This window comes from Ochlerotatus camptorhynchus, unplaced genomic scaffold (assembly GCF_037179485.1).
Source record: "Ochlerotatus camptorhynchus isolate MF236.1 unplaced genomic scaffold, CSIRO-AGI_Acam_v1.1 ptg000144l, whole genome shotgun sequence".
Taxonomy (NCBI): Eukaryota; Metazoa; Arthropoda; class Insecta; order Diptera; family Culicidae; genus Ochlerotatus; species Ochlerotatus camptorhynchus.
The window spans coordinates 1,358,313-1,368,840 of record NW_027040634.1 but is presented as its reverse complement, the minus strand read 5'-3'; the positions used below and the strand labels follow the sequence as shown (position 1 = coordinate 1,368,840).

Genomic DNA, 10,528 nt, shown 5'->3' with positions numbered 1-10,528 from the left:
TTTGATGGCGTAGTAAAATTTATTCCGACGTCAGCGATCACTTGGTACACCAACTTTGAAGAAAGGAAATCACAGTCTTCTTTATACATTAGTCATTTTCGAAGCCATCGAGGGCTTCGGAATCAAAGATAGAAGTACATGTCAACAGACTTATTCAGTTAGGAAAGTCAACTTCAATTAATCCTAATATAAATACACGCGGATGCACCACACCCGGGCAACCGTATAACTGCTGCTCTAAACAAAGTTCCACTCAATAAACCGCTTTACCGCCTTTACTGATGATAATACTGCCCGTGGTAGTCCAGCTCCGCTCGCTGGGCAGCCGTTTCCGCGTACTTAGGATTCGACTTTTCTTCCTGCTCCCGGCGCCTGATTCCGGCGTAGATTTCATCCAGCCCCTTCTGGATACCCGCCGGAATTGGTGGCTCGGTGGGGAGGTGATCACCGGTCACACGGAATCCCTTCTCATCGGCGGTGTACTGGACGTGGATGATCTGACCGTCCGGGGCTTCGTACGAGTAGGCACCCTGCTGCACCAGTATTCCATTCGGGTGGGCATCGGAAAAGTCCTTCAGATAGCCGGACTCCTCGTGGACGATGTTGTTGCCGGTTTGGTACCTGGTGGTGGGACAATGTGAAAGTGGAACCGGATGTTTAGAGAATCGGTTTGATTATAGCTAGAAATGTAAGAAAACTTACTCCGTTTTGTAGCTACCGTCTTCGCCTTGTTCCTTGTTGTATTTGAGGATCGGAATCCAGGTTGTCGTTTCCTGGTTTCGTTTTTCAATGTTCTGCTGATGCTGCTGATGCTGTTGATGCTGTTGATGCTGCTGATGCTGTGCATGTTGTTGATGCTGTTGCTGTTGATCATAATCAATGTTGCGCTGAGGGAAGGCATAAGCCGAGGCCACCAGGGCTGCAAAAATCTAGGAAGAAGTATTTAAATTAGTTAGGTACAGTCAAGCAGGGTTGGGAAAAATCGATTAATTTGACATCTTCTATAAATCGGCCATTTTGGATCATTTACTTTTTTCACAATGGCGTCTTTGCCATTTTTCAATAAGTTTTAGCACGGAAATGTCACTTCTGATCGAAATGACGTCTAAGAGAAAGTTGTAGAGAAAAATATAGTCTTTCTGAGAAAAATATACATGCTATTTTTTGTAATTTCGAGTGAAAATTCCTAAACTAAGCAATAAACTCAAATATCTTACAAAAGTAATTTTCAATTCTTGTATCCTTTATTAAAAAAAAAAAAACTCTCGGAAAATGCAAACTTTTGGAATATTTAAAACCTTGGACCAAGGGGTGAGACAACTTTACTCTGAGTTTCTTTTTTGCAGAGAATAACTCGCGAGTAGCAAAATGTACATCAAAATGTAATTAGCCTTGATCGATTTTTCTGTCTGCTTCAGGGGGAACGACACTCATTTGGATGTATTTTTTCAGTCTAGTAATTACTAAAGAGCCTAAATTTATAAAGAGGCGACATGTCAAAATTGGAACAATCGATTGTCTGTCAAAGTCATAGTAAAAGTCATTCCAATCGAGCAGAAGACCTGTCAAATTGATAAGATGTCGTCTCTTTAAAAATTCAGGCTCTTTAGTAATTACTTGGGATTTTCGGGGAAAAACATAATTGATGGGATTTTTTTGAGTGTGTCGTGATGACGAAAATAGAGCAGGGATAGAAAAAAATAGATGGGAATAGATGGGAATGATGTGGCACTTGATGTGATGTGAGGGGTGTTAAAAAATTTCAGAGGGATACGAGTCTGAACGCGAAGAGGATAGGTGTAAAAAGAAGAAAAATTTGCTGCAATGAAGCGTCCATGAATTACGTAACGCTTATAGGGGGAGAGGGTGCCACCTATATCGTTACGAATTATAGATAGGCAAGGAGTAGTAAAGCTTAGCGTTACGTAACAAAGAGAACATTTTGTTTTTTTTTTTCGTTTCTTGATGTAAAGTCTTTTTTGACGTTTTTGGTTCAACAACGAAGGCTGTCATCACTAAATCTTGCTTTGCAAAATGGATCTGTTTTAATTTTATAAATTGAGATTTTTGCTATCCTTGAACTTTTGAAAAGCAGGTACTCGATGGTATGCTGATCTTTTGTTTTTGTTTTGAATATTAATAATATAATTAATTACCTTAACATAAACAATACAAAACGAAATCAAAAATTAATTAAATTAAAAGGCGGGGGGGGGGGGGTTAATAGAGCGTTACGTAATAAATAGAGAGGGTTCGGTTGGAAATGCTAACATGAAGCTTTAGTGTGATGATTTATTAGATAGAGAATGATCTTTAGAAGAGGGTAGGTGGATAGTTCCATTAGAGTACGGCAGTATGAAAATTTAATTATTAGTTGAAAATGAGCAAAGGGCCATTAATGCGACAGTTTTTCAAGATAGATGCACATTTTTGCCTAACCCGTACGATGTACGCGGGGACTTGAAGTATGTCTCCAAGTCCACAGGCAAAAATGTGCGTCCCTCTTATTGCTCATAAACTGACTGCGGCTGTGGAATAGTTCTAGCGGCGTTTTCATCACTACCTAAAGCCCCACGTTGCGAGAGCATTTCCAGTCGATGGTGCACAGTTCGAAAAAGTAGTGTAAATTTCTGTTCAATATGATGCACATAAATGGAGCGTCACATATCATATACGTTTACATTATATATTTATCATGTAAAGTTCTGACACATTTCATGCAATGTAGCAAATATTGTATACAAAAGTCCATCTTTGTAAACAAAATTGTTTACAAGTTGCTCGGTTGCGTGAAATGGAATACAAGTTTACGTGAATGAATGTTTACATCACAATTAAAATTCAGAATTTTTATCTGTGTGTGTTATAATGCAGTTCTTCTTTACCCAACTATTGTGTTGCTCCTCTCGTCATGACCAACGTGATCATCTCAGAGAGAAAGCAGTAGGGTGGTTGTTGCGTGCTGTACCATCATCAGCATTGTTGACGGCTACTCCCGCCTTGAGTTGTTACATTCAAAGTGTTTTTATGTTACTTCATAGTGCGAAGTTAACGATTTTCAGAGTTGGTTGGAAATGCTAACATGAAGCTTTAGTGTGATGATTTATTAGCTAGAGAATGATCTTTAGAAGAGGGTAGGTGGATAGTTCCGTTAGAGTACGGCAGTATGAAAATTGAATAGAATGTGCGTCTATCTTGAAAAACTGTCGCATTAATGGCCCTTCGCTCATTTTCAATTTCTATAAAGAGAGCGGTCGACCTGAAAACATCGAAAAACAGCACGGCTTGCTTGACAATTTGTGTGCATGTAGAAGGGATAAGTTGGGAATAGAAAGGTTAGATAGGATGGATTGAAATTTTGTGCACGTTGAAAATTATATGAGAGGTTTCGGTAAAAATGGGATAATCCTGAAGTGTCGTTCCCCCTGGTCTGCTTAATCCTCGGCTTACTCCGGCTTACCGCCTTCACTTATTAGGCGTCAGTCTTGTTTGTAAACAAAATAGAATTCTCGCGTCACTTTTCAATAGGTCCTAGCTACATTGATCGATTGTCTTCATCGCCATTATACACGGATAGAAATCCCGTTATACCTTTTGGCAAATTTCCATTGCTGATTATTCATAAAATGTATAAGTCAACTGATAAGCAGACGCCTTGCAAAATGTTAATGAAGATCATGTGTCAAATGAAATGTATAAATGGTCATACATACCTTTTATGCATTCTTATAGGACGTATGTAGTATGTCTTATGTAATGTATAAGGCTGATGTTTTGGCAAAAATGTATAAGTGAAACACATGAATAAATTAATTAATTTTCGTATCGTGTATTAGGATCGCCACGGTCGTGTTAATATTTTTCCGGATATTTTCAACACAAAGATCGAGGGAAGAGGCAACAATCTAGCGTTTAATACAACAAAGACGACATGAAACGTTTTTTGTAGCCGAGTTATTTATGACAGAGAGAGTCTATGAAGAGAATCGATCAATGTAGATTGGTCTATTTGAAATCGGAGTAGGCAGCCTAAATGACACGACGAGAGACCGATCAGTGGCTCGCCCGGCAAAGAAGTAGAAGTGACCGGTAATGCGGAATCATTTGCTCCTGCCGTAGGACAAGATCTAGCAAACGTCCGTTTCGGTTCGGAAAAGTGTTTATTTGAGTAAATCCGTGTAAGTTAAATCTGTTCAAAAGAGCACAACATGCCACCGGCATATTCTATAGTAGTGGAACAATGAATGGTGTGCCACTGTCGGTAAAGTGGCACTGTCAACCAGCTTGGTTGTAGTCGCTAAATAGGTGAGTGGAAGAGCGGGGACTCAATCGAGACGAAATCGAGCCTAATGATCGTGCAGTTGTCTTTTTTTTCGGTCGGGAGGGAATATTTTGTGGAAATTCTACGAAAATTCGAAGCTATTCCAGTAGACCAAAGTACCAGATGGTGGCTGGATTTTTGAATGTTTAGGGGAGATCGGTGAGTTAAGACGGAATAAAGGGATTCGAAAAGTTACGATAAATAGATCCGGTCATCCAGTCACTTTTCCATCAGTACGATCAAATCAAATTCAGCCTCCGCAACAGCCAAGAAAAACGAGTCGATTTTAGCTCTTAGCCGACGCACATTTTGACCATTCGAGGAGCACTCCCGGGAGCTGGAACCCGAAGGAAATTTAGGTATCGGAGGTTCAGAATCGTAATCATCACGCCTGGAGTTGCAGGCCGCAAGCCCTCGATTTATGTTGTTGTTTTGCTTGACAGCAGCTTTTCGGCTTCGCACCTCCATATGTTGCTGTGATGCGATAAGTGAGAAAGCAAATGACAGTGATCTTGCTCACTGAGCAATATGAGTTACTCGAGGTTCCTCAAAAGCAACTCTGAAATTACTCATGATTAGGAGCGGTCTTGCCCTATGCGGTGGACACTTGAAAATTGATATAAATCGTAGAACAACAACTTTTAGTTGAATTTTTGAACTTTTAACAAGAACGCTTTTTAATGTAATTTGCAAAAAAAATACATTAAAAAGCATGCCAACAAAAAATTTTAAATTCGAGGAGGGGGAGTCCTTAAAATACATAATCAACTACACAGCAAAACATTCTTAATTTTAATTGTGATGTAAACATTCATTCACGTAAACTTGTATTTCATTTCAACGCAAACGGCAACAGACTTTTGAATACAATAATTGCAACATTGCATGAAATGTGTCAGAACTTTACATGATTTATAATGTAAACTTATATGATATGTGACGCTCCATTTTGAGAGAAATCCTACTCAATTTTGAAATAGTCTACCGGCCGAATACGGTGACTAACGATGTGAAAACCATCACATCCCCAGACGAGCTGAAGCAAAGCGTGCAGGTAAGCTCTTTTATAACCTCGCAACCGGTCGTCTCTCTCTCTCTCTCTCTCTCTCTCTCTCTCTCTCTCTCTCTCTCTCTCTCTCTCTCTCTCTCTCTCTCTCTCTCTCTCTCTCTCTCTCTCTCTCTCTCTCTCTCTGTTCTCTCGATAGTCATAGCAAGCGAGCACGTGATTGGTTGATTGCGGCCTACAAGTTTGATCTATTTTCAATAATTTACTAATGATAAATTACTATAATCTTTATATCAAACAAATCTTACATCAGTTCTGAATCAATGGGATTGAAAAGAATTGAAATCCATCAATAAATGGCCAAGTTATAAGCGTTTAAAACCTAACACTATTTCGATGCACATTGTTTTGATTTGCACCCCAGTATAGTCCACAAGGCCGTATTGCTACGTCAAAACGTTTCAACTTGCTCCGGTGTACCTTAACTGATAGAATTTTGCTTTTGATTCTTCAGTGAAAGGGCCAATAATGCTTACCTTATTTGACAAATCTCAGGTAATCATAACAGCAACTGGTCTCATATCTTCATTCATTTTGTTTCCAGTACACAAATGTCATGTTACCTTGTATTTGTGAAATTATGTTAATATTACTGTTCCGTGCACCGAAGCATACTGGGGAAACAAATAAACTTTTTGAACCTAAAGTGATTCTAGAATCGTGCTAGTAGGCTGTGGAAATATTGTTCTAAACGTCTACCTCTCCTTTATCCTTTATCTAGATGTAAATAATTTTAATTTTAAGGAACCCTCTACATACTGAGACAACCAAAATAGAAGTATATTCCAAGATGGTACAACGTACGAAAAATTCAAATCTTTCGGTGATATAAAACGCACACGTTATTATCGCTATATTTGGCGTAAACTTACTCGATATTTCATGTCAAATATCGCATAAATCAGTAATGTTGCAAACAAGCTTGTAAACAATTTCGTTGTTCATACGAACTATAGCTCAAAATTAATCGAGAGGAGATTTTACGCGAGAGTTAACATTCAGAAGTGTTTTCCGTGTACAAATAAACAAATAGTAAAGAATGCAAAAAATTGCTTATACGTACACAACTGGAAGCCTTATATGAATTTTATTTTATTTTCGGAGAGTTGATTTGACATCATAGGGGAAATAGAGCAAATGTTGGCCTATACATCTGAGATTGGGCTCATCGCTAAAAATCTGTTATTTATCAATTTTATCTCGATGAACGCGTCATTGTCGGTACTAATGGATATTTTGGTAACTATTGAAAATTTAGTCGATTGCTGAATTTGTGTAAGGGCCCAAATTATACGATTTAATCTGTAATATAAAAAAATCAACTTGAAAAGTCTACGATGCAATCAAATTTAATTTGTGATATGAGTTCTGGTTGTACATTTATGTGGAGTTCTTGGAGGCTAAAAACCTTATCGTTTACACTTGTCAGATCCCTAAATTATAAGAAAATGTGTTGAGTTGTATTTTGAAAATGACCAGTCGTAACGAATTTTGTTTCACATGTTTGAAATGTGCATATTCAATTGCAAGGGATTAGTTTTCTGAATTTGTACACATGGAACAAAAAATAACATAAAAACTGATGAAAATCTTACGTATACTTTCTTCTACGATATAAATATAGTTTTAAGTTGGTGCATTGATCATTAAGCATTACAAACATAAAAAGTATTTGGCATGGCATAAATTTAAAATTCACCTAGTTCATGATATATAAATATGAGAACGAAAAATGAGATTGATAATATCGTAAAAATTACGTGCTATTACGGGTACTGGTTCGATTTTGGCACCGTATTAAAATCGAACGGATTTTGAAAATAATGTAGTTTTGCTCCGTGTGATCACAATTTTTAATAAAATTTTCATTATTAATAACGTATATGTTATAAAGATGACTCATGTTGGTCCAAAATCAACGATATCATAAATTAAATTTTAAATTAAAACCGCTCGATTTTGGCAGAACAAAATTTTCGGACTTGTTGCCAAAATTGTACTTCAACCATATTGTTAAACAATGTTGCTATGTTGCTTAAAAATAAAGCATCATACTTACGGAAGAAAGCATAAAGATAAGTAGACAAACAAAAAACTTGTGACTAAAGTGTGTGTCCATTTTATAACATGAACAGTCCTTATCCAAGGTTGCAAAGACTCATTTCAGCTAAAACAATGTTTTTCTAAATTATGAAATAATTAGATGCCATGATCAAATTTTGAATTGGTAGGATACAAGAAGAGGTTGCAAAGAATGTGTTTGACATATTAAACCTGTTTATTTCACTTCATGAGAGTAACAATCAGCGATTTTTCACAAACTCACTCACTCACTCAGCGATCAGCAAATCGCTGATTGTGACTCATAGAAAGCAAAATTTACAGGTTTTATGTTTCCAACGCATACTTTGTAACCTCTTCTTGTAAGTTACAAGTAAAACATGCCATCATACCATCTTTTGGTTTTATTATTCCGAAAAACATTATTTTAGCTGAAATGAGTCTTTGCAACCTTGTCCTTATCATAATTAAAAGATGTTGAAATTACATGACCAAAAGAGCTTAGTGAAGCAAGCATTGTTGATACGTAGATTTTCACGATGTTATGTGATTTACACGAGTATTCCTATCTTAGCAGTTCCAACAAGAGCTTGGATCTTAGCAGCTCCAACACATTTGATTGATAATGCTATACCTACTATACTTTGCTACTAATTCAGAGCGGCTGCATTTGTTACCAAAAGTTATGACTAGATCTATTGCTGAGCCATCCAACCCCCCTCCACCTGCCCAAATCTTAGAAGTGCACATCGTTCAGTGTGAATGCTGATGTTTCGCAACTCAACTAATTTGCATTGAATCTTCATTCTTTTCTCGCACTGCTGCACTTATTGAAATTAAATGCTAATTTGACAGCATCCATTCACTTCCACACGCTTGCCTTGCCTGTATCAGATGATCGAGCCTTCCAGTTTCATTCAATCCTTTCGATTTCGAAGCATCGAAATCGAAAGTGAACTTCACCGCTCTCAGCTGGCACCTTCCTACATACGTTATGCCCTATTTGCGAGGCACACAATCTAACGGCTCCGTTCTTCGCTCGGAAACTCGAAACTACACATCTCCATCTGCTGTGCAGCCAGTTGTAAAGGTAAAACCAGTACCGGCGCGTGCTCGTATTACCACTCCCTACTAGGTGTCCCCATCTCCCGCGCCAACTACCCCCTGCGCTGCTCCCACGACTTCGACTAGACATTTGATATTTCACAGACCAGCTCATCTAGAAGTCATCCAATGATGGTTAGGTAATCCCGGTCGAAGCTCATATTGCTAAATCACGAACTACGAGGTTCCTTGGAAAGCCAAGCCCGAAGAACACAGCAGCAACAGCAGCAGCAGCAACAAAAACTTCACAAGGGCTTGACACCTTTTATGTCGAGTCGAGTCTGTTGTAGATGATATATTGCGGCAGATTGCAGCCACGCCATCCAAGGCGCACAGCTCCGCTTTTGTTCACGATCGCGTTTCCAGGTCACGCTCGGCAAAAGTTCATTCACTCTGTTGTTACAGCGATTTCCAGAAGGGTTGCGCTCTTACATAACTCACGCTTTTACACACTTACCAGAAACTTCATTTTTCGTAATCACGCACTTTACACTTTTCCGTTAACTTTAAATGTCACCACCTACACGAACTTCTATTTAAAAAAAAAATCAATAGTAACAATTGTGCTCTAGGGAAGAAAGTAAGATCAAGACTGCGACCGGAGATCCCCAATGATGGGTCTTTATATACCGACCGTCTAAATCTGATGTAGTTTTTGTTTTTGTGTTTCACCTCCTTTGGCTCAAGCAAACCAGTCGGCATCGTCGTCGGCTGGTGCAGTTGGCCGTTCGTTGGTGGTAAATACTACACGCCAGAAAGAGCATCCTTTCCCTCCCTCCCTTTTGTCGGTGGCTGTTTTTTTTTTCTGTATATGCGCTTATGGGGCTCAACATGAGGAGCACTATTTCCCGGCACTCATACACATTTGACTCTTCAGCTCGAGCCGGTTCGATGATCATCATCTGCAGATGGTTTAATCTGCGGAGATGCTGTTTTACTCGGCTGCTTATGATTCGTACGCCGCCCTCCATTGTTGGACTCGTTTTTGTTTTTGGTCAACGTAAATCAGCTGTGACTGTTTAGTATGCTCGAGCGGTACGCTGATTGACGGTTATTTGAGACAATTTATGCAGCACCATGAAGTGGTTTTCTCAGCAGAAAATTAAAACTCTTTGTAAAAAATCACAAACCCACATAAAGTTACATTTCATTCGAGGTTAATGTAAATCAAATCTTAACACTCAAGTTTATTAATAACAATTTTATTATTTAACCATTAGAGAAATAGAGACATCAAGGGGGTGGGACAAGGTCTGTTGATGATGTTCAAGTAGCGCCTTTTTTTTTTGAAAGCATCCACGCAAAACTCACTGTTTTTACAGGGGAATTAAACTGTATTCCTATTTTTCAAGGGACTTACGAGAAGAAAATAGTGTGAGCGTCTTTAAAAGAAAATGAATGTCATTTGTGAAAGATGGTTCCGGGTCGTTTGGCCGAATGACGTTTGACCGAATGTCAATTCACCGAACGCCGTTTGGCCGAATGCCGAACAACAAAACTCCAAAGAACTACACATGTTTGAAAAAAGAAAAAATCTCCTATTTTTACTAAATTCAGATTTGTCTTAATTTTATGACAAGCTGCGTTTACTGTGCAAAAAATAACTAGAACAACAAAACTCCAAAGAACTGCTTATGTTTGAAAGAAGGAAAAATCTCCTAAAATTGTTAAAATAATGTTTAATTAAATTTTTTAACAAGCTGCGTTTACTGTGCAAAAAAATAATAAGATCATCAAAACTCCAAAGAACTGCTCATTTAAAAAAGGGTGGCTAAAAAAATACTAATTACATATCTTAAATAGCATCTCTATAAGAATAATGAATTCATTGACAGTATAAAATTTCAGTTTTATGCAATCTATAATTTAACCAAAAATCCCATATTTATAATTTCAAAAAAGCATTATTGTGGAAAGTAAAAAAGTTCACAGGGCTGCCATCTAGGTTCAAGTAGTGTTCAAAACTTGGAAATCTC

At 38.0% G+C, this 10,528-nt stretch overlaps 1 protein-coding gene across 1 annotated transcript; it reads right to left on the bottom strand.

Annotated features, from left to right (window-relative positions):
• On the bottom strand, positions 1-9,162 carry Cpr49Ah (cuticular protein 49Ah). The gene is made up of 3 exons (XM_065221525.1): positions 9,010-9,162; positions 703-929; positions 1-621 (listed from the first exon to the last, which is right to left on the bottom strand). The coding sequence occupies exons 1-3, from the start codon at positions 9,019-9,021 to the stop codon at positions 276-278; spliced, it is 585 nt and encodes a 194-aa protein (XP_065077597.1). The 5' UTR covers positions 9,022-9,162; the 3' UTR covers positions 1-275.
• Between the last annotated feature and the right edge of the window lie 1,366 nt (positions 9,163-10,528).

Bases quoted from the DNA above. Each gene is read 5' to 3' on its own strand.
- Cpr49Ah (XM_065221525.1), bottom strand. The intron at 622-702 runs GTAAGTTTTCTT...TCCCACCACCAG, and splicing joins GACGGTAGCTACAAAACGGA to GTACCAAACCGGCAACAACA.